Genomic DNA, 24,526 nt, shown 5'->3' on the forward strand with positions numbered 1-24,526 from the left:
ATTAGGCAGCCGCCTTCTCTGTTGTCTTTTTGGTGCCTCCTGATGACCTTCCTCCTTTGACTAGATTTTTAAGGCTATAGAACTTTTATCTTATCACTAAGTAAGCAGAGCTACCTCTATTGGTTGGAATGAAGGAGCAAGACTTCAAAGTCATGTCTTCCAGGCAAGCTTAAGCCTCATCACGTATCACTTAACCACTGCCAATTTTAGGGTTGTTTTCGCTCACTTTCTTACAAAGTAAAAAAAGATGTGCCTTTTTCTACCATGAAAAGTGGCACCTGCTGAATCCTGCTTGTCATAGAAGTCTTACAGAGTGAGAAGGTATCTTACAGGTTATTTACTCCAACTAAGACCTTGAGAATGGAAGGAAATGGCTTACTCGGGCATTACAAAGAGGCAACATGAACTCATGCTAACTTCCTGTATGTTCTGGGGCAAGTTAGTCCTTTCTACTCTTGTAGGCACCAACACAATTTCAAACCCTGTTCAAGGAATTAAATGCAGCACCTCTATTTGTTTGCCTCCATGCATTCTACTTTCAAGCAGAAATGCTCTGTTAGGCTATCATGGCTATTAGCTGTTGACAGACCATCATTTGTGTTTTTTGTTTTGATTTTTAAATATTTTTATTATTATTAAAGATTTCTTAGTTTACAAAAATACGTGCATTGTCTCTTTTTTCAAGTTGTGTTTTCTACAGATCAGTTTCATTTGTTTTGAGACATTAGCGTTGCATACATTGTTAGGTTAGGTCCCTGTTTCACACATACACAGCCCAACAAGACAACAAGAAGAATCGGCCGGCACCATACAAATCAATCCAGCTAACCAAAAGCACACACATACACACTCCACTCACACAAAAACAAATCTCACTGCAGCCAACCAAAGACACCCTAGGATACCCACCAACCTCTCTTGCCACCAGGAAATACAACAAGCGAATGGTAAGAGAACCCACACAAGTGACGCTGACACAAAACCCCACACATACATACACTCAGTGGCGTAGCATGGGGGGTGCAGGGGGGGCCGGCCGCACCGGGCGCAACATCTGGGGGTTAGGGTTAGGGGGCGCAAATCCATGGGTTAGGGGGTGCAAATCCATGGGTTAGGGGGCACAAATTACTTGCCTTGCCCCGGGTGCTGACAACCCACGCTACGCCACTGCATACACTAAGCAAAAGAACAGAAGCATTGCCACAGACCATCATTTGTGGGATCCATCTGGAAATCCATTGCAATCACATCTTCTGTCATTTGAGTTCTGTGATGAATTATCCATCATAATGCAGCATCTTAGAAGAGGCATTCATCCTAGCCTTTCATAAAATAGCACTTGCCATGTGCAGTTTTTAGATGCAGGTGTATTTTGTTGTTGTTTAGTCATTTAGTCGTGTCCGACGCATCGTGACCCCATGGACCAGAGCACGCCAGACACTTCTGTTTTCCACTGCCTCCCGCAGTTTTGTCAAATTCATGTTGGTAGTTTTGAAAACACTGTCCAACCATCTTGTCCCACAGCAGCTGTATTACGCATACCTAATCAGAGAAAGGTCACGGCTCTTTGACAAAGCATCTCTTCTGTATGCAGAAGGTTCCTCATTTACCGTATTTTTTGCACCATAACACTCACTTTTTTCCTCCTAGAAAGTAAGGGGAAATGTCTGTGCGTGTTATGGAGGAAATGCCTACGGGTGGCATGCCTACGGATTTTCCTCCTCTAAAAACTACATGCGTGTTATGGTCGGGTGCGTGTTATAGAGCGAAAAATACGGTAATTCCTGGCATCTCCAGGTAGAAGGACTGAGAAAGATCCCCTATTCGAAATCCTGGAGAAGCGCTGCCAGTCAGTGTAGACAATGTTAGGATCGTTTCAGGTTAAGAACGGACCTCCAGACCGAATTAAGTACTTAACCTGAGGTACCACTGTACCAGTCAGTACAGCAAGCTCCCACATAGGTTGCAAGACAGTATAGTGGTACCTCGGGTTAAGTACTTAATTCGTTCCGGAGGTCCGTTCTTAACCTGAAACTAACCTGAAGCACCACTTTAGCTAATGGGGCCTCCCGCTGCTGCTGCTGCGCCGCTGCTGCACGATTTCTGTTCTCATCCTGAAGCAAAGTTCTTAACCCCAGGTAATATTTCTGGGTTAGCGGAGTCTGTAACCTGAAGCGTCTGTAACCCGAGGTACCACTGTAGTCCTCTCCCTCCCACTATGGCAAACCCCATTAAACCAAATGGGAATTAATTCTAGACGTGCCCTCAGGACATTTGAGACTCTGGCTTCTGAAACGGCCTTATGGGGGCGGCCTCCCTCCCAAACAGTTAAGGAGCATTAGTTCGCAAAATGTGCTAAGCTGCGTTCAAACGGGGAGTGGGCAGAGTTGATGGGCATTCCCATTCAAAAGGTGTGCATGCGCTGTGTCTGTGATCATCATGCAGCGTGGGGCTTACCTGACACCCCCCCTTTTTTATTCCAGTTGGAGCCCCTGCACGCCTAGGTCGGGCCAAGACCCAGTGGGGATCCCTCCTTTCTCCCGACTCGACGGCCCTCCGATCTCCCTCTCACCTGCGAAAAGGCCTCCCGCCCCGTCGAGGGAAGCCCAAGCCGGCGTCTCGCCCCCAGCTGACCACCTTGGGCGGCGGCAGGGCGCCTTTAAAGCCGAATGGCGGAGCGTCCCCCTCCGGCGCGCACGGAGCGGGTCCTCCGACGCTCCGAGCTCGCCCAAGCGCGCAGGCGGCGCGGGGCTGCGCGGCCGCCGGCAGCTTTCGCTTTTCCGCGCTCCTTCCACGTGACGCCCTCGCCGGCCGGGCTCTTCCTCCGCGATGAGTCCCGCGCGGCTGACTGAGTACGTCGCCGCGGGCAGAGCCGCAGGAGGAGGCGCCCAGCCCCCGTCTCCGCGCGGCGGCATGTCCCTGGGCTACCTGCCCGCGGGGGTGACCAGGTGAGCGCAGAGCGGGCGCGGGGAGGTGGGCAGCCAGCGAGGAGCGCGGCTGGTTCGCGGAAACTACGCTCCTTGAAGCGGAGGGGCAGAGGCGGCAAGTTGGCCCCCTTGAACTTGGCGGGGTTACTTCGGAGTAGACGTCGACAGGGCTGCGCTGTGATCTGTTCTCGTTTATTATTTTTAAACTGCAGGGCGCTGTCTCCCCATCCCCTCCAAATTGAAATCAAGAGTTCAGCAAATTGTGTAGGCAATACTGTTGGTCCATGGGGAGAGGGATTTTTTTTAAAAAAAAATGCAGTAGAATTTAGAAGTGCAAGGACAGCTAATAAATAAACCTAATAAAGGTTTGGTGCTATGGTACCCTTTTTCAAGTTAGCTAACTTTAATATACTATTTCAACTGGAACAGTTCTGCAACTTGTACTTTCATCTATTTCACAATTAATCAAAATCCTCCCATTTATTAATTTCTAGGGTTTAGAGGGGTCTCCCCCAAATCTATAGCAATACCCAGATGTTGATTTTAGTGTCTTGGGGTTATTCAGAATGAGCGTGTTTTGGGGTTATTCAGAACGAGTGTGCCAAACTTCACCTGGTGTTTCAATAATAGAATTGTCTTCTTCTTCTTCTTTGGTGATCACTCGTAGCCGAGTAAGATTGTCTTCCATAAACACGGTTTTAACAATGAGTCCGTAAGTGACTGTGGAGGCCAATTCTGGATCCAACGTCCTTCCACAGTGGGCACATTGGTTTCCAGGTGGGAGTTGATCACGGTGTGGATTTGCCAAGTGTGCCTTCCTCCTAGCACGATTCTCCCCTTGCATCCTGAGTTTGAGTGTCTTCAAAGTCCATCACACCTTTGGTAAAGGCTGTTCTCCACCTGGAGCGCTCGCAGGCCAGTGTTTCCCAGTTGTCAGTGTTTATACTACATTTTTTTAGATTTGCCTTGAGACAGTCTTTAAACCTCTTTTGTTGACCACCAGCATTACGCTTTCCATGTGTTGGAAGGGACCACAAGGCTAATCTTGTCCAACTTCCTGCAATGCAGAAATCTTTTACTCAATGTGGGGCTCAAACCCGCAACCCTAAGATTAGCAGCCTATTGCTCTACTGACTGAGTTGGCTGTTGTTTTGGTGGTTGTTTTCCTGTTTTCCTCTTTTAAAAAAAAAGTGACGCAGAGAGTATAGCAAACTTAAGCTACCTGCTTCAGAGATTTTGGCAGCCTTCCTGAAAGCTGGTAAATGAATGGTAACTTACCCGATTAAGCTGATGACATCTGGTTCTGGCCTGATAAGGCAGAAGAAGCAAGAGACCGACAAGGAGGCCTGTAAGATCTTGCTCCCATAGTTAAGACTTGGGCATTTATGTAACGCTTTACTGAAATACGGTAATTGCACCAAGTGATGTTACTCAAATAGGTGTCTTGCAAGTAGGTGAGAGTTGTAACAGGATCAGGACTGGAGTCACAAATGTAACATGTGAATGCTTCTGTTCAAACTTTTCAAATTCTCCATCAGAAGACACAGTACCGTGATGCCATCGCAGATCTTTACTACAAGCCGTGAGTTGGCATCTTGGATAATTTCACATCTTTGAAACCGGTGGCTTTGGATGGGATGGGGTTGCCTCTGAAGCTAAGTGACGTGGGCATTACAAGATGAAAACTACACGGGAACCCACAGACTTTTCAAAACGGCTTTGGCTTATTCTGCAGTTGTCCAGCTGGTGTTTTGTGACATACCAAAACTCTGCTTGAGACTCCATCCATGCATATCTCCTGCCCAGAGCACCATGCAGACGGTGCTGTTCCTGTGCTCACAGCTCAGTGCTCTGCAACTAGCAGGGCAGAACTGAGTTAAGTACTTATTTAGGACTTTCCGGGAAGGCTGTGTTTGCTCTCACACCGGAGAATACAGTGGGTCTTTCAGTATGATTATTTTTAGTCGTGAGATAGGTAGCAAGTTCTGGGTTTGTTTGGCTAATGCACAACCACAGAGACCTTTGGCTTCAATAATTCCTTTTACGGCAGTGGGATGTTTTTATAGCTTTGATGTTTGTGCAGCTTTACAGGGCTAGTTATAGCAAAACGGTTAGAGGAAACAAAATTGTCTCGGCTGCTTTTCTGTTGGTAAGGCGTCAACAACATGCTGCGAGAACCCTTCCTCCCAGTGTCTTAGGGACCAAACTGTACCTTATGCAATTGTATGCAAGGAATTTTTTCACAGCCTGCTTTCTCCCCCCCCCTTTTTTTTTTTTTTGCTAAGCCTCAGATTTGGAAGTGACCAATGCACATGATTCTCAGTGGCGAAATAGGGAAAGCAGAATGACATTCCCCTTGTTCCTCTTTTCTTCTGCTCTTCCCCTATTGCAAATCCTCAGAAGCATGGAATCTTGCAGGCAAGGGCTGGAAGTTGTCTTGGATTGGGAAATGGGTTGAAGCGTCCCTCCCCTTGTATATAATACGTAATTTGGACCTTAGCCCGTAGTTCAGATTGGTTATACTGAAGTTGCTTTGCAGAAAGAAGTCTGAAAAATCCTAAGAACAATTCAAGTCTTCTTACAAAGGTATCTAGGTTACAGAAGACTTCGGCTTATCTTGGGTTAATCTGATTTACTTTATGTTAATGTTTACTAGCTGCTATTTTTTAAAATGCCAGCAGAGATGTATAAGCAGGCTGACAAGGTGTGATGAAACAAACCTCCCCTTTGGAACCTGGGGCAATGTGCCTTTGTTCTCTTTAATGCAAAGACCTTATTCTTTAATGCTTTTCAATGATGGTATGGAGTATCCGTATGCACAATGTTAAGATGTGTTAAATTTAAATCCTCAACCTTTTGTTTATGGCAGAAGTATGATGACGCAGCTGGATATGGATTTTAAAGAAGAACAGTCCCTAAAAGAGGATTTAAAGTTCTACTTCATGAATCCATGTGATAAATATCGAGCTAGACGTCAGATACCATGGAAACTGGGACTTCAGATTTTGAAGATAGTTTTGGTTACTACCCAGGTAACTTTAAAAAATTTACTTGCACGGAATCGGATATTGTTTCTTCATGCCTAATGAATAAGTAAATGAACAGTCCTATCGGTGACTCCTGGTTGCTAATGTTTCTTTTGGATGGTATTCAGCTTAGTTTTAGTCAGATATGACCCATTTAAAATAAATGAACTCGGTTACATTAATTTCAGGGGTTCAACTCTCTGAGTATTCAAACTTGGTTGAATACTGTTCAGTGTAAATGATTTCTCTGCCTGCTATCCTTTCCTGTAATTGTCCTGCTGTGAAGCTGTCTTGCTACATTTGACTGATGATGATGATGAAGATGACCATGTGGCGATCATGATAATTTGTCTGTTTATGCATGTTTTTCTGTCTTCACTCTGCTGGAACTTTAGCCTTAGTTCCTGATAGTTCCTTGTGCTTTACGCCTGAAAGGTATTCCACATACAGGGATGGGTTTCTGCATTTGGGAGACCTTCAGCCTTGCACCTCCCTTATTATTGGAGTAACCTGTGTGTTGGATGCTGGGTAAGAATAAGCTGCTAGATGTTGCGAAGGATTGTCTTGATAGCCTTGCCTTGAAATGTACGGATGGCGAGCAGTGCCATGTGCTTGACAGCATGGGAGGGGCTCAGCACAGAATCAACCCAAGATAGAGCTATGCTAGTTTCTTAGAAGGCTCTGCACACTTTTGTAATCATGTGGGGTCAACAGAATTGCAGCTGTTATGTACTGAGTTGAATAGATTCCAAAATGTAGCAGTCTGGTTGGTCCTCGAACAATAGGATCCAGAATGCAGCCATCTGATTGGTCCACAGGAGCCACCCAATCCAGCTCCAGGTGGAAGTGAATCCGCAACCTGATTGGCCTACAGGAGAATCCCAGAATTAGCCAATCACGTGGGGCCCATTGTGTAAATAATGTATGTAAAGCAGACATTCTGGGGGAACTTCCATTCCTCTTCACCACTATGAGCTGAATAAAGAGCATGAAATCCACTCTCGACTCCGAGTATATTTCAGCAGCCATGGAGAATGTCTCGAAAACGCCAATGAGGAATTTGCAAAAAGCCCTTCTTCTTCTTCTTCTTCTTCTTCTTCTTCTTCTTCTTCTTCTTCTTCTTCTTCTTCTTCATGCTGCCATTAGGGAAGCAGAGCTCATGTATCCTACAAATACCCCTTTCTCCCCTTGTAGCTTCTCATTGTGTTTCTCTGTGCACCTCCGCCACACTTGAGTGTATTTATTGTCCTGGCACTTTCTCGGGGACATCAAACTTTTACAAAAGGCAAGAGGGTTCAGAAGTTTGTGCAACGTATTTATGTGAATATACAAGTGCCGAGTTTTGAAGTTAAAGGGTCATAGGAGCAGTTTGTCTAAGAACGTGCTGAGTTTTAGTCTTGGAACAGTTTTGAGGGAAGCGTTCTGTACAGTGCTGACTTATCACTACAGTAATAAAATATTTCCCTTTTCCCTTCATGCTGGATTGCAGTATGCTGCTATGTAAGTATGAAGGATGAAGTTTATACCGTACTTTGTGTTTCTCCACCTGGGGTCACTTTCTTGCAGCCTCGGTAGCTTTGTACAGCGGTACCTCGGGTTAAGAACTTAATTCGTTCTGGAGGTCTGTTCTTAACCTGAAACTGTTCTTAACCTGAAGCACCACTTTAGCTAATAGGGCCTCCCACTGCTGCCGCGCCGCCAGAGCCCGATTTCTGTTCTCATCCTGAGGCAAAGTTCTTAACCTGAAGCACTATTTCTGGGTTTAGCGGAGTCTGTAACCTGAAGCGTATGTAACCCGAGGTACCACTGTACTGCAAAAAGTGTTTTTTAATATTTTGTGGTCAAGTGAATTGATTGCCCTGGTTTAGCATGTGCTGCTTGGAATTATAAACCTAGAACTATAAAATGAATGCACATTCAGGCCTCCTCTTAGACTAAAAAAAATATAAAAAAATATTCTACCTACTTGTCAGTTCTTGAATGGGCAGGAAAGATATAAAATCCATGGACCATGGAGGCATTATGCTTCTGAATGCTAGTTACAGGAGGGGAGACTGCTCTTGTGCGCAAGTCCTTCTTGCCAGTTTCTCACAGGCTGTCACTGTGCAAACAAGATACAGGATTAGATGGGCCATTGGTGTGATCCTGCAGGCTCTTATGTTCTCAAATGCATTGTGATAATTTAAAAGTAATGCTAATTTTAGGAAAACAACTATAACAAGTCTGCTTCTTGTGGGATCTTCTGGTTTTTATTGCTTGCTACTGTCAGAAGAGGGACGCAGGTGGCGCTGTGGGATAAACCACAGAGCCTAGGGCTTGCCGATCAGAAGGTTGGCGGTTCGAATCCCCGCAACGGGGTGAGCTCCCATTGCTCGGTCCCTGCTCCTGCCAACCTAGCAGTTCGAAGGCACGTCAAAGTGCAAGTAGATAAATAGGTACCACTCTGGTGGGAAGGTAAACGGTGTTTTCGTGCACTGCTCTGGTTCACCAGAAGCAGCTTATTCATGCTGGCCACATGACCCGGAAGCTGTACGCCAGCTCCCTCAGCCAATAAAGTGAGATGAGTGCCACAACCCCAGAGTTGGTCACGACTGGACCTGATGGTCAGGGGTCCCTTTACCTTTACCTCTTTACTGTCGGAAAATTGGTGGCGATTTGAAGATGGAAGAGAGGGGGAGATAGAAAGAGATTATTAGAAGCTGCTGTACAAACCTGAGTTAATTTAGCTTGTGTTGGCCACTGTGAAGAGCAGAAGTAGAACCAGTTCAACTCCACAGCTGCTTTGCCCCATGGTAGAGATGGATTCTCCCAAGTGCTTGGTTTATCTATTTAAGCTCTACATAGATATTTAAGATCGCTGGGAGTATTCATTGGATTCTTAAGCCTACATGACTACATTCAGAATTATTGAAGACTTAGTTATGGGAAAGCCTCTCTAGATTCACAAAACTTCCTCCCTGCTACTCTGAAGATGTTCACTTCTCGCTGGTCATGAAACATCAAAGAGATGTCAACCAAGCATCTTTTTACCCTTACGAAAACTTTAAAAGGCCAGCAACTTTAAATGCCTAAAGTGGTTTAAAAAACCACGTATTTCATTTAATACGCGACACTGTGTGTACTCCTTATGTTCCTTCAGATCATTTGTAGATGATTCGGGGGGGGGGGGGAGCCATAGCTCATGGTTTATGTTCATTAGAATCCAAGTACTGTATTTTTCGCTCCATAAGATGCACTTTTTTCTTCCTAAAAAGTAAGGGGAAATGTCTGTGCGTCTTATGGAGTGAATGCGTGGTCCCTGGAGCTGAATTGCCGAGGGGCAAAAGGCAGATCATGCCTCTTTTTTTTAGAAAGAGGGAAGCGGGTGTTGAAACAAAACCTCTGAGCAGCTGATTGGCAAGTGATCGGGAGGGATAAGGGACTCTAGAGATAAAGGAGGCTGCCTGGGAGGGGGGAGGTAAAAGCACATAGATCCTCAGGATTTTTGCACTGGGTCACCCCAATTTCACCATCAGATCACATAGCATGCCCATGGCTACAGCCTGCATAAAAAAATCACGCATCCACTGTTTCGTGGGGCCGCAATGGCACAGATCCACATGGATTCTCAGGATTTTTACATTGGGCTACCCCAAACTCACCATCAAATCACATATCATGTCTGTGGCCACAGCATGAACCACAAAAATCAGACATCCACTGTTTCGTTCAGATTTTTTTCCCCCTTGTTTTCCTCCTCTAAAAACTATGTGTGTCTTATGGTCAGGTGTGTCTTATGGAGCGAAAAATACGGTACATTCCCCTGCTTTTCCAGTTTAAAAGATCTTTGACAGTCATGCTAGACATGGCCTCTACCTGGAACTTTGTGGAGTGCTAATTGGATTTGTGTGCATGAGGGGAGAAAGGGAAGCATTTACAGTCGCTAACGGTAAAGACTTTACAGTAAGGTAAATACAGTTCTTCATAAAGCGGCACCCAGTCTCTAACAAAGTCTTGACATTTTTCATGCCATAGCAAATAATACAGCAACTTAAGATGAGACGCAACATTTTGTTTTACAATATATTATAATGGGGATTGAGGTCAAGAAATGAACGACCTGATCATATAATTCCCTCTGCGTTTCCAGTCACCAGATTGATCGTGGTCAAATATAGCTGAACTATAGTTTCTCTCAGTGGTAGAACAATAGTTTAGCTGTAAAACAATTGCATGTTTTCCCTTTCACATCTTTACCTTGTGTTCTGATCACATCAGGGTTCTTAAGTGGGGAGTCCTTGTTTTTACAAAGTTTGCTTACTCCCCAGGCTCTTAAATCAGGAGCAAATTAGTTTAATATCCCGGCTAGTATATGCAGGACTGAATTGTTGATGTTGGTACATGAAATGAAGCAGCAACTTTCAGGCCTGATGTTTGCTCCCACATTACTGAATCATGTTTTAGTGAGCCAGGGTTAGTGTTATGTATGACAGAATCTACCTCTTTCTTTCTTTCTTTTTTCCTTTATGTAAAGCTCGTCCTTTTTGGTCTGAGCAACCAGTTGGTGGTTTCTTTCAAAGAGGAGAACACTATGGCTTTCAAGCACCTGTTTCTGAGAAACTACTCTGGCATTGATGAGGATGACTACAGCTGCAGTGTGTACACACAGCAAGATGCTTACGATAGCATACATTTTGTGGTCGATCAGGTAAGCATCCGTCTTATGGCATCCACACACAGAGTTTAACATCATAGTTCACATTGCTTTAGATGTGCCAGTTTCTGGGTTGTAGCAGCAACCACTTTCAAACCCATATTCACCAGTGACTCGTTCCAGATGTGAACAGGTACTCTTAGCATATCACTTGAAAATACGGTTTTGCCATTACGGGTTTGCAGCCTTTCTGAAGAAGTGTTTTCGTTTTGTGTGTTTGCTTCTCAACTAGTACCGGCAACTGAAGAATATATCCCTGGGTACCCTTGGTTATGAGCAAGATGAAGATGACTTGCGAGGCTTAAAGATTTGTAAAGAAGAATATAAGAAAGGCACAGTACTTTCCTCCAATGATACACTTCACATAGACAGCACAGTTGAAGAAGGTACAGTGCTAATGTTTTTTTTTCCTCTGGGAGAAAATCGGTCTAACTTTATTAACGAAGGAGGAATTGAATCCCATTATATCTCCTGTTTTTATACAGGTTTTGTACTCTTTATGTACAGTTTAGCTGCCAATGCTTTTAAAAAAAACAGGTGTATGAAGGTGTAGAATCTTCAAGGATTCCCATTACATCAGGGAACACATTTTATACTTTGAGGCTGTTTACAGGTGTTTTTATCATGTTGTTACTTCTTGTGAATGCTCCTATCTGTAAAAAAATATGCAGCTGTGGCATCTCTCTGCCACAAGTCTTCCATTCCTTGATGTGATTACAGCACACAACAGTTTACCAACCTGTAGAGAAGTTCCAGGTATTCCTGTGAATTTGCTTTTGCTTTCTTGTTTAGTCGTGTCCGACCATAGGCGCCGACTCCATGGGGCTTGAGGGGGCTTGAGCCCCCTCAAAAAAAATTTTGGGGGGGCTCAGCCCCCCCAATAATCTCGGGCGTCCCCCGCCTCCTCCCCACCTGCTCCCTCGCCAGCCAGCCAGCCAGCCGCGCGCCCTAGCTGGAGAGCCCCGGCCGTCCCCCGCGAGATTAGGGAATTCCCCGGGGGCGGGGGCTCCTGCCTCTAGCCCCAGGTTTCCCGCATATCAGCTGTTCCGGAGCTGATTAATAGGCGCAGCACACTCTCCCCCATTTCCGTCACGAGGGGGCGGCGCCACTTTATTTGCATATTCATGAGCTTATTTGCATATTCATGAGCTTATTTACATTTCACGAGCTTTCCCGGGCCCCCCCAATATTTTTTATAAGTCCGCGTCCCTGTGTCCGACTCTTCGTGACCCCATGGACCAGAGCACGCCAGGCACTCCTGTCTTCCACTGCCTTCTGCAGTTTGGTCAAACTCATGCTGGTAGCTTTGAGAACACTATCCAACCATCTCGTCCTCTGTCGTCCCCTTCTCCTTGTGCCCTCCATCTTTCCCAACATCAGGGTCTTTTCCAGGGAGTCTTCTCTTCTCATAAGGCGGCCAAAGTATTGGAGTCTCAGCTTCAGGATCTGTCCTTCCAGTGAGCACTCAGGGCTGATTTCCTTAAGAATGGAAAGGTTTGATCTTCTTGCAGTCCATGGGACTCTCAAGAGTCTCCAGCACCATAGGTTTCTTTCTTTGGGGTTTATATTTGAACACATGCACTAAAAGTTGCATCTGTGTCTTGATGGAGGTGCCAGTATAAAATCAAGACCTACAGTATACTTCTGTGAGCCCGTGCATATGACCGTTCTGCCCCCAATGTATATTAAAACTCCTTACCATTGTGGCACACTAATACAGATGAACAAATTCTTGGAGCAGTTTCACTGTCTGCATGGACTCGCTTTATATGTAGACAGAGCCTATTGTTCCTCATTGCTAATTTGGTGGGAATTAGACATGCATAGGCTATGGGCTGCATGGATAGAGAAGTAGCGTGCTATTTACATGCAGAAGATGACACAGACTGTTTTTGAGATTTGCCATTGCATGGCGTTGCAAAGTGGGGTTAAACCCTGGGGTCAAAAAGGTTGCTGTTTTGCTGCATAATCCTCCATAGTCTTAATAGTCCTAAAATGAATTACTCCCAAGTAGATGTCTCTAGGATCACAGTTCTAGGTTCCTTGTGGTACAATTAGAAATGCATTTATGTCTTTTGGATTTTCCTTTCACTTCCAGAATGCATTGTTGTGAAACCACACGACGAAACGGGCCACTTTAAGAATTCGTCTTTTTTCAACTTTGAGTTTTATAGGTAAAGTGCGGTTTGGGGACACCAGTTTTATTTGTGTTTCTAAAGAAGCAGGGGGGACCTAACATAATACAGTATCTTCTTGCACCCAGGTTGATACAAGTGATAATTTCATTCAAACTGAAAGGCATTGATCTACAAACCATCCATTCTCGTGAACTGCCTGACTGCTATGAGTTTGAAAATACTGTAAGTGCTGTTCTTGTTATTATACACATAGAGAATGGGATCCTGTCTCTTAAATTACTTATGATGGGCTTCAGTTCCTTTTCAGTTCCATAGGCTCCCCACCCCCACCTTGAAAAGTACATAGAGCTGAAGGAGGAAGCTGGTAGAGTGGCAGTCTTCTACACTTCCTCTTTAGCTCCTGGTTTGGATCAGCAAAGAGTGGCCAAGAGGACAGGAGCAGAGCTGTGAACTTTTCCCTTTTTTAAAGGGAATTTCCCTTATTCCGAATAGGATTCGTCTCAAGAAAAGGGAAAAGTTAACAGCTATGGACAGGAGGTAAAGGGGAGCAATATGGGACACTGAAAAAGGAGATGGGTGGGTAGGAATTTGAATTCCAGAAGAATCAGGGTGGGGCGAGGGAAAGAAAGAACATGCACACACTGGATCCAATGAAACATTTGTAACATAAAGTGCATAATTCCCCCTCCCCACACATTTCCCTTAGCCACTGTCAAATCACAGGTTGCAATTGTTTCCACTGACAGAACAGTAAAAATCACTGATATTTACACCAACCTTGTGATATAATATTGGATGAGTATTGCTTCAAGCAAGTAAATTAAAAACAACAACATTTATCTCAACAGATTACTTTTAACAATAAAGCCCACAGTGGTAAAATGAAAATATTTTTTGATACGGATGCCGATATTGAAGAATGTAAAGACTGGAACATAACTGGCTCTAGTAAGTATCTCTGTGTGAGAGAACTATATCCATGTTCGAAGATGAACACAAAGAAGCCTGGGATTTTCGTGTGTGTCTCGCTGATGAGTTGGCGAAGGGGCTGGTGGCACTGTGGCAATTTGCAGAGCTAACTTTCTTGCAAGCAGCAGTTTTTACACAGGGACAGGCTTGTTCAGCGACATTGTGATGCAGCTAGCAAAGGTGATCCTGCTAGCCTGTCTGTGCCAGTGGGGCATATGGAGTTAGTTTGCTATGCAAGTATGCTCTCAAACACTGTATTAGCCCAGCAATGGTGGGCTAATCCTAACTAATTTTGTAGCAAAGTTGGTTTAACTGTTCCAAAAGCAAAATGCACCACCTCTTACCTGGACAGCAGATCATAATTACTATTTTTTACCTTTAAAACTATGTGAAATTAAAAAAAGCTGCTGGTGGTAGAGCGACCTGTTTAAAATTTTGGGTCTGTAATGGGAATATACTCTGCAGAGGCTTAGTCCTTGCTGGGTCTACAAACTTAAGATTGCTCTGATACCTCTGTCTTATGCTTTTGGCTACAGAAGCATCAGCCCTGACCATCTGAAATTGAGGGAGTGCAGTAGAGGGGGAGGCGTTAAAAGAATATTTTGTTTGGATGCAGGTTGCAAACAGGGTGGATCATGATTTAAATCGCTAGTCAGTAAGACTTGATTTAAATCACTTGCAGAAAGACTTCTTCTTGCTGGTATAATCTTAATATTTACAACCAGGTGAAGGTTTCATTTTTAGAATAATAAATTTTCAGAGTAGTTTTTACAGTTATATAAAAAATTACTGATTTGGTTATACTATTAGAAATACATAGACAGATAATTATGAAATTATTGTGCGGTTTAATAAGTTAACTGTTTATATTTGGACAACTTTTCTGTTGTACAGTGGTACCTTGGGTTACAGACGCTTCAGGTTGTTTGTTTTCAGGTTGCGCACCGTGCCGAACCCGGAACTACCTGAACAGGTTACTTCTGGGTTTCGGCGCTCACGCATGCACAGAAAAGCTAAATCGCGCTTTGTGAATGCGCAGAAGCACCAAATTGCGACCTGCACATGCGCAGACGGGCGCTGCAGGTTGCTGACCTTGCAGCTTGCCAATGTGCCTCCTGCATGGATCACGTTTACGACCTGAGGTTCCACTGTATTATATTGGAAGGGGAAAATCAATAATTTCTTTAATAACAGTTTAAACAATTTGTTTAACTAAAACAATAACATTGTGGCATATGTATCCATGTTTGTTAACTGATGTGGTTAAACAATTTTTTTTAAAAAAACTTACACAGAGTTTTAGCACACATGAAAAACAATTCTTATTTCCTGATAAATAGTTTTTGAACTACAGTCATACCTCGAGTTGAATGTGCTTTGGGTTGAGCGCGTTCAAGTTGCGCTCTGTGGCAACCTGGAAATATCGGAGTGCGTTACTTCCGGGGTTCGCCGCTCGCGCATGCGCAGACGTTCAAAATGATGTCACGTGCATGTGCGGAAGTGGCGAAACACGGCCCGTGCATGCGCAGATGTGCTGTCGCATCTTGCGTTCCATTCGGGATGCGAACGGGGCTCCGGAACGGATCCCATTTGCATCCCGTGGTACCACTGTATAATGTAACTTAAAAAGAAAACTATCTTTAGAAAGATTTTCCCTCCAAAAGCATTTTATTTTAAAATCCCAATTTAAATTTTTAAAAATCTGATTTAAATAAAAAATCCTGATTTTTTTTAAAAAATAAATCATTAATTTTTATCCACCCTTGTTGCAAATCAAAGTGTAGCTAGAGTTGAATACAAATACTTTTGCTTTTTGGAAGAGGTGGTCTACCTACAGATGTGCAATAACTTTTTCCTGTTCATTCTTTTGCTTCTCAGCCCTCTGTTTCGTTTAAGACTTACTGAAAGAAAAGGGAATGTAATTTAGACTTTCTCTCTAAATTACTTGAGCACCCCTATGCTGATTAAATTTTGCATTTTTTTAATCTCCTCTAATAGTTCAGAAAAACACACAGTATCTTTTGGTTTTTGATGGGGCTGTCATTGTCATCTGCATTGCTTCCCTTATCCTCTGCACACGATCCATCGTTCTTGCTCTGAAACTGCAAAAAGTAAGCATACCTTTGTCTTTGTGGTAGATGTGTGCTTGGCTTAAAAACACACACAAAAAACTATCCTAAAACAGGAAGGATGGGCTGAACCTACAAGAAATAAAGTAAGAACAATTTGTCTGGCATTATCTGCCTTGTAGCTTAGTCAGGAGTTCTCTATGGTGGCTGTACTATTGGCAATTTTGGATTTGTCTCTCAAGCAACATGAAGGATAAGGCTGTCATCCACTGTCAGAGGCACCATACCTTTGAATACTAGTTGATTAGAACAGAATTGGTGTTATGTACTGAGTTGAATAGGATCCAAAATGCAGCAGTCTGATTGGTCCTAGAACAATAGGATTCAGAATGCAGCAGTCTGATTGGTCCTTGAACAATAGGATCCAGAATGCAGCAGTCTGGTCCTAGAACAATAGGATCTAGAATGCAGCTGTCTGATTGGTCCGCAGGAGCCATCCAATCCAGCTCCAGGTGGAAGTGAATCCGCAACCTGATTGGCCTACAGGAGAATCCTAGAATTGGCCAATCACGTGGAGCCTATTGTGTAAATAATGTATATAAAGCAGACATTCTGGGGGAACTTCCATTCCTCCTCACCATTGTGAGCTGAATAAAGAGCATGAAATCCACTCTCGACTCAGAGTATATTTCAACTGGGGAGTTTAGAACAGAATTGGAGTACTTCTGCTGCACTCATACCCTGCTTCTGGGCTTAAGGAATCTGGTTGGCCACTGTAAGAACAGTATGCTAGACTAGACAGCAAGACCAGTAAGGGGCTATGTGCTGTGTAAAGGAATTATTGCCCATACATTTATGGCAAATATAAAATTTAGTTATCTTTCGCAATCTTCTGGTGGCCATCCATAGTCGTGAAACAAAACCACTCTATAATTTAGTGCAATACCTGTTATAGTCACTTGGTGGACTCTAGTAACGTGAAGTAAATAGGTTTTCTGCTCTGAAAGAGTGGGAGTTTTCTAATCGTTCTTCTCAACGCTTAAAAACAGAGATTTGTGAATTTCTTCCTGGAGCGATATAATCGCCACGTGTGCAACGCAGACCGCCTGGAGTTCTTAAACGGGTGGTACGTCCTGGTGATTATCAGTGATGTGATGACTATCATAGGCTCCATCATGAAAATGGAAATAAAAGCCAAGGTGAGCCTTAAAAAACCCCTCAAAAAACAGTCACAAATATTTTGGCCTATTCTCGAGCAGCTGCTGTGGGAATCCTAAATTGCCAAGCCATGCTTTTGAGGTATTGGAGGAATCAACTGTGCAAAATCTTGTTTTCCTTTGTTTTCTTCCAGAATCTTACAAGCTATGATGTCTGCAGTATTTTGCTTGGCACGTCTACTTTATTCGTTTGGGTTGGAGTCATTCGGTACTTAGGCTACTTCCAGACCTATAATGTAAGCACTAGAGTAAAAAAATTCCGTAGTGGAGTTTTCCTTTCTTTTAATGCATGTGAGGACACCACCTTACTTCAGACAAGCAGGTCCGGGGTCTGGTCAATGTCTGGATGGGAGACTCCCTGGGAACAACATGTTTACAACCGTGGGTACAATGATGGATTAGATTCCGCCTTTCTTCCAAGAAAAGAAAGTAACACTCTCCTCTTTTCATAGGTGCTCATTTTAACAATGCAAGCATCGTTGCCCAAAGTGCTAAGGTTCTGTTGCTGTGCTGGGATGATATACCTCGGATATACTTTTTGTGGCTGGATCGTTTTAGGACCATACCACGACAAGGTATGTGGGTGTCTCAGTTTGTGTAACTGGGATAATGTAAAAAGTACATGTAAGCAAACACAGTACTCTCCAGGTGTGGCTGAAGCACAGTTCTCAAAGCCCGCTTAAAAAAATTAAGCTGTGCATACTCTGGGACGTGGGTGGCGCTGTGGGTTAAACCACAGAGCCTAGGACTTGCCAATCAGAAGGTCGGCGGTTCGAATCCCCGCGACGGGGTGAGCTCCCATTGCTCGGTCCCTGCTCCTGCCAACCTAGCAGTTCGAAAGCATGTCAAAGTGCAAGTAGATAAATAGGTACCACTCCAGTGGGAAGGTAAACGGCGTTTCCGTGCGCCACTCTGGTTCGCCAGAAGCGGCTTAGTGATGCTGGCCACATGACCCGGAAGCTGTACGCCGGCTCCCTTGGGCAATAAAGCGAGATGAGCGCCGCAACCCCTGAGTCGGTCACGACTGGACCTAATGGTCAGGGGTCCCTTTACCTTTACTCTGCATTCAATATACTTATTTGTATATGCATGCTTCACTCTGCGTTCTGAATGGAGCGTGTATGTCTTGGAGTCCAAATAACTCGCAACGCTTGGTTTTGTTAAGCAATGGAAAAGAAAATCGAAGGAAATAACGAAGTTTGCTCAGGAAGGAACAGAAAACTACTAGGGCTTTTTGTCTGTGGCTCACCCTCAGGTTTCTCACAAGAGGGCAGTCTTGTATCACAGTTGCCCATTGACTGTGAACATGATCTCTTCACTGAAAGAAGACCGGTCTTGGTAGTTGGGTCAGAAGTTCAAGTGTTTTCATCCACTTCTTTGGTCCAAAATACCTTCAAACAGCAGTTTAAATTTGATCTCGCTGAAATCGCTGACAGAAAAGGCTCATTGTTCTTTATAAGACTTTGCACGTGCATTATGCAGAGTCCCAGCACTATTTCCTAACTCAGTAGGCGGTTTCTGAACAAAGAATTTTATTTTATTTTTCACACCATTTATATGATGGCATTTAGCTTTTTAGTTCAGACTTAAGAGGTATGAATGATATTTAGGCCTGTGCACTTCAATTTATAGTGGTTTTAAAGAAAGATTTTATAAAGCGAGCCTTTGATTCTTTCAAGTGCAGTTGTCTCTAATGCCAGTTTTTCATGCGTTCCAGTTTGAAGATCTGAACACGGTAGCCGAGTGTCTGTTTTCTTTGGTCAACGGCGATGACATGTTCGCTACATTTGCTCAAATCCAGCAGAAGAGTACTTTGGTGTGGCTCTTCAGCCGACTCTATTTGTTTTCCTTCATTAGCCTCTTCATATACATGATCCTCAGCCTTTTCATTGCCCTTATTACGGATGCATATGATACAATAAAGGTAAATTTATTGAGTCTGTGTTTCTCAAGAGATATGAGCTATAGTTCAAGAAGTAACAAGAAGTTCCCAGATGGTGAGCTGGACTTCAATAACGTTTACTAACTTTTGTTGTTGCTCCTTAAAAGTATGTAACTGTGTAGACTGGGTGGGTAGAGTTTGTTAAAAGGGGCATGAAAATTGGCTTCCTCTCAATTTCACTCGCTTGCCCTGTCATGCACCATATGTGACGGTGATGGAACCTTCCAATCTCTGTCTGTAGTAAGTTGCAAAACTAAGATTTCTCTATTTTTAGGAATGCTAATGTTCCATTTTATTAAGCTATTTGACAGCTATTTCTCCACATAGAATATGAAACTTCAGCTCTTCCAACTTTTGCTGTAATAATAAGGCAGGAATAATAATAATAATAATAATAATAATAATAATAATAATAATAATATATTATTTTTACCCTGCCCATCTGACTGGGTTTCCCTAGCCACTCTAGGCGGCTTCCAACAGAACACCAAAATGCAATAACCTATTAAACATTAAAAGCTTCCCTAAACAGGGCTGCCTTCAGATGTCTTCTAAAAGTCTGGTAGTTGTTTTTCTCTTTGACATCTGGTGGGAGGGCGTTCCACAGGGCGGGAAGCAGGTAAAGGCAGTCCCAGGCCCATGTAGAGTTTATCTGAGGCCAGGGGCAGAAGTCTTGTTGGAATAAAGTTATAAACGCAAACAAAAAAAGCGGTCTGTCCCTGACGGGAGCCCTACCGGCCGGCTTACCCCTCTGTGGCCCAGGGCAAATGTACTCGGCTGCCCCCCCCCACCTCTGCATCGGCCTGGGCAGTCCTGTTTTGGCTGCACAGCCTCAAAAGACACTGAAAGCCAGAAGATACCGCTGTCTTCCCTGCCCTGGTTGTTTAGAACAGTAGTATTGAAAACCCTGTACTAAAGTAGCCTGGCAGAGTGTGTCTTGGAAAGGATATAGGGAGCAGGAACAGCAAATTATTTGATATTTTGTCAAGCCCATGCATAAGAACATTAGTAGTTTTGTACTGATGTTGCAGGTTGAGCTTGTTCTGTTTAGAATAAGAGGATGCAAAGGGGAGAGCATTTTTATCTCCCTCCTTACAGCGTGCACTATAAAAAGAAAAAAAATTGATCGCAACCCTACAACTTGGTTTAGCCTTGCAAGCTTCTGCTGTGACTTCACCCATTCCTCTCCACCTGTGATATACAGAGTCGGGAGAGCAGTATGAAACGGAGAGTGGCTTCCTAAACAGATTTTCCCCTCTCCCTCCAACTCCTGTTTCAGAAATACCAACTGATTGGTTTCCCAGACACAGACCTACAAGAATTCCTAAAAGAATGTAACAGTGAAGAATACAGCACAGAGCCACGAACGTTCAGGAGTTTCTGCTGCTGCAAGAGGTCAGTGTGTTGTTTCTTCAGATTCCTTTAAATTCTGCATACCGTATTTTTCTCTCTATAGGACGCACTTTTTTCCTCCTAAAAAGTAAGGGGAAATGTGTGTGCGTCTTATGGAGCGAATGCAGGCTGCACAGCTATCGCTGAAGCCAGCACAGCAAGAGGGAAAGCTGCACAGCGCCTCTTGTTGTGATGCCTTAACTTGATCCTCCTTCCTCTTCAACAACATTTGATTCAGAATATTTTTTTTCTTGTTTTCCTCCTCTTATGGAGCAAAAAATATGTTCTTTGTAACGAGTTCTTTGTAAAGAGCTTTCAGGTTAAGGTATCCACCTGGCTTTTCTGCTGTTGTACCTTCTATGCCAGCTTTTAAACACCTGCTGGAAACTTTAAATTCCTCCAAGCTTATGCAAGCAGTTAAGAATCATACGAGTTGGAAGGGAGCCACAAGGGTCATGTTGTCAAACCACCTGCAATGCAGGGATCACAGCTAAAGTCTCCATGACAGAAGAGTACATCCTCCACAATGGGTTACTGGTCTTTGTTTTGAACCTTTTTTTAAAAAAACTTTTTTTGTATCGTTTTATCTCACTGTTACAAACTGTTTTGATAGGTTTGGCTGGTATAGCGGTAGATAAATATTTATAATAAGTAATAAAATAAAACTATTTGGAAGTGGCTTCTTCTAGCAATGGAGGGGAAGAAAGGGATCACATGCAAATCTCTCCTCTTGTGGAGCAACTGTGCTAAGGACATGGCTGCCCACCAGGAAGCTAACAGGTTGTGAGGTGTATTGTCCAGAATACCTCTCTTAGTGATTGCATAGGAAAAAAAGGATTGTTTTCAGTTACATTTATTCAGAATCATAGAGCCGGAGAGGACCATGAGGGTCATCCAGTCCAACCCCCTGCAATGCAGGAATCTTTTTGCCCAACATAGGGCTCAAACCCAAGACCCTGAAATTTAAGAGTGCTGTGGCATCTACTATTGCTCTAGCACTGGGGCTCCAGGAGCAACTAGGACCAAGCAGCAGAAGGGTTGAATGGAAGTAAGTGCTGGATTTCACATATGGAACTAACCAGTTTTTTCTTCTTCTAAAGTCTTCTAGTCTTGAGTATTAATATTTACAACTCGCCTCCATCAAGCAAGACTTCCAAACGGCAACTGAAAAATGCCGCATTTAAAATAGCCCCTTCAATATCCCTAAAGACAGGCTTCCTCAACCCCGGCCCTCCAGATGTTTTGAGACTACAATTCCCAGCATCCCTGACCACTGGTCCTGCTAGCTAGGGATCATGGGAGTTGTAGGCCTACCAGTCTAATAGGCTGGTTAACTTCCTCCTGGAGGCTGACTGGTCTTTTCCTGCAAGCCAATCAGTTGTTGTATTCTAGGATCCTACTTGCCTATTGTTCTAGGATCCAAGCTTAGTACATAACAGAAGGGCTGTGGCTCAACGGGAGAGGATCTGCCTTGTTTGCAGGTTTAGTTGCTGGCAGGTAACCTACTCTGGGGCTGCTGCCACTTGATGCAGGCTACTCCATGCTACATAGACCGATGGCCTGACTGGCAACTTTCCGATGTTCCACCTGCGATTCCTGCTGAACATCTGGAATGTGTTGTGAGACCCTCTTGCCTCTTTTCATGAACTCTGGATGTAGGGAACACCCAAAGAGAGCTGTAAATATATGAAAAAGGACTGATCATAGCAGAGCTTGGGACTCATCATTGCCAGGAATTGATAACTGAGGAGGTTGGAAGCGCAGAAAACAGCTGCAGCTACAGATTTTAGCGCTTTATCTTGTCTTTTCATTATTATCCATCTGAAACGGTGAACTTCTTCTTTCTGCAGACGGAAAAGCGATGACAACTTGATACTTATTAACTGAAGATGGGTGGTGCTGGCATAATTTTTTGCACACGTGGAGGTAACTGCTGGGAAAAGCTGAGCCTCCTGAACTGCAGAAGAACCACCGCCATGTGGTTCTTTCCCCCCTCTACGAACCAACGACTACAACTTTATAAAGAGAAGTGGCGGAGTCGTCCTGCAGTCCACAGTTGGAAAGCTCAAAAACTGCACATCTTGAGCTAGCATTTCGTCAACAGCTGATGACCATTTCTTGCTTCAGTTGTAAATAGATCATCTTGCAAGTCGTGGTCAATGAACTTCAGAGAATCGGTTATCATTTGGTCACTTCTTGATTTGCAACCTGCTTTCTAGGTATTTTTATATTAAAATATTTAAATGAAACTCACCTCCTAAAAGAACACAGAATATTGCGGTTCTTGGTGACAGTACCATTTTTAAGGTTTCTTTTTTTGGAATTACAAATGTAGGTTTTCCCTTTAAACCTATGCAAAACTTGTACCATTATGCTTTCTCTTCTTTCTGGATTTTGTTTCATGAAATTGATCTAAAAAGCTGTTTGGTCATTTGAGGTTCACTCAGCCAGGTGTGCATTCCCCCCCCTTTAAAACAAACAAAGAATCAATCATTGTGTGTGTCATCCCTATTGTCCCCTTGCATCTAAATGAGGCTGCAATTCTTTACATTGGCCAGGAGATGAAACTTGCCTGCAAATCCTTTACAAATCCATTGCAATGGGAGGCCTGTTCGCTCTTCATTGCACCCTAAAACCACCGGCGGATGATAGAGCCCCACCAGGACCCTCTCAGCCAGGAAGGCCTAGAGGGGGCTTTGCCTCCTATCAAGATCTACCCAGCCTTCCTTCACCTCTCACTGTCTGCTTGTAACCACTGGCCACCAAGTATAAAGCAGTAGTGCAGGTGAGGACAATGCGGGATTGAGAAGGAGGGTGGAACTTTGGGTGAGCCGCTTGAACTTTAAGGCAATTATAAACCCTCAAAGCTGGTATTAGAGACCCAAGTCTTTCCTGGCATCTGCAGTAGAAACAATGGCAAGTCAAGGCAGGTTGTGTGACTCCTAGCAGTAAATTCAAAAGAGGGGGAGTCAACAGCACAGGCTACAGCCTGCACCCTAAGAAGGAAGGGAGGCAAGCAAACCAAACCAGCCAAATTGGGGTCCTTTTCTTTGTTATCCGTTTGGTGGCAGGGGGTGAATTTTTTTCTTTTCCTTAGGCTGCCCCCATTAAATAGCCCTTTGAATTAGGTAGAGTGGAATGACAGTTCAGACTGAGGTGAATAATAACCAGGTTTCGTACCAGATTTTTCCAAAACAACCCGTGCTTTTGCTAAAAGTTTTAAAAGGCAACCAGCTTAAAAAGCTGTTTCGAGAAAATTAGTTTAGGAAACCCTGAATGCAAGGACCTTCCCATTACATAAAACCTTTTATTGAAGTGAAAACGACACATGTATTGATGATAATTCTCACGCGCTAATATCTGAGAGTTGGACTTGCATAGCAGGTGGGACTGGCTTTGTGGAAAGATCAGGACCTGCTGATCTTAGCCTAGCTTAGCCAGATGCTTGCAAGAGGTGTGATAGCCCTTGGTATCTTTTGGAGCAAAATAGCTAAATAGCTTTTCCGTTTTGTTTGTTACATGGGTGCGTGTTTGTTCTAAGTTTGCTATATATCAGGCAGTGAACTCTTGTAGATTTCACTATGTTCGAACTCAGTTCAACTCCCAATAATGACAGTGCGACTGAAAATGGGTTTATTGGGAAATGAAAGGTCTAGGAAACCCAGCCAAGACAGATCCTGTTGCCCAGTACATAAGGAAAGAACCTAGCATGATGTGCCTTCAGGAAATTTGCCATGTTAACTGTTGGCAATGTTCATCGAAACAAAAATAATTAGGACTTCACTTTTCTGCATCTGGCACTTAAAAGTCTCATAGGATAGCAATCATATTATATTGTAATTTCCCCTTTTAATTGCCATATAGTTATTGGCACCCCTCCAGCCCACTATCAAAGGTTTATGGGGGAATAGCTTTGGTGTACAGCCCCAATGTAACACAATGGGACTTTCTCAGAAAGACCTTGACAAAAATTGCTAATATTAACGGGAGGTGATTTAAAGGTAGTTGGAGACCACATGCAGACTAACATTGAATGAGGAATAGGGCTGGGCCATATCTGGTTTTCAACATTGTGCTATATCACCAGTTAAACATCTCCATATACACAATTTCTGAAATAAGGATGGAGCTATGTAGAGGCATTGGCCGGCTT

General features: G+C 43.7%; 2 protein-coding genes across 5 annotated transcripts in view; one reads left to right on the top strand and one right to left on the bottom strand.

The window, feature by feature from the left end:
* Positions 1-7,981, bottom strand: part of DNAI3 (dynein axonemal intermediate chain 3) — a 73,986-nt gene extending 66,005 nt beyond the window's left edge. Inside the window, exon 1 of one of the 3 annotated variants that reach the window (XM_082227806.1) lies at positions 7,920-7,981. In XM_082227806.1, the coding sequence (XP_082083932.1) occupies positions 7,920-7,966 (47 nt within the window). In that variant the 5' untranslated portion in view covers positions 7,967-7,981. Of the gene's footprint in view, positions 1-1,208; positions 1,276-2,637; positions 2,655-7,919 lie in introns of those variants that run through there. The other 2 variants (XM_082227811.1, XM_082227805.1) reach the window with 2 other exon arrangements.
* On the top strand, positions 2,809-22,863 carry MCOLN2 (mucolipin TRP cation channel 2). 2 transcript variants are annotated; one of them, XM_082227897.1, is made up of 14 exons: positions 2,809-2,948; positions 5,797-5,959; positions 10,467-10,640; positions 10,879-11,032; positions 12,745-12,820; positions 12,910-13,006; positions 13,633-13,732; positions 15,752-15,864; positions 16,872-17,021; positions 17,174-17,275; positions 17,492-17,614; positions 18,757-18,963; positions 20,261-20,376; positions 22,224-22,863. In XM_082227897.1, the coding sequence occupies exons 1-14, from the start codon at positions 2,830-2,832 to the stop codon at positions 22,258-22,260; spliced, it is 1,731 nt and encodes a 576-aa protein (XP_082084023.1). In that variant the 5' UTR covers positions 2,809-2,829; the 3' UTR covers positions 22,261-22,863. The 2 variants fall into 2 exon arrangements, with proteins under 2 accessions (XP_082084023.1, XP_082084024.1); XM_082227898.1 differs by lacking the exon at positions 2,809-2,948 and adding an exon at positions 5,291-5,513.
* The last annotated feature ends 1,663 nt before the right edge of the window (positions 22,864-24,526 follow it).

The sequence above is a fragment of the Podarcis vaucheri genome, assembly GCF_965113315.1.
Source record: "Podarcis vaucheri genome assembly, chromosome: 6".
Taxonomy (NCBI): Eukaryota; Metazoa; Chordata; class Lepidosauria; order Squamata; family Lacertidae; genus Podarcis; species Podarcis vaucheri.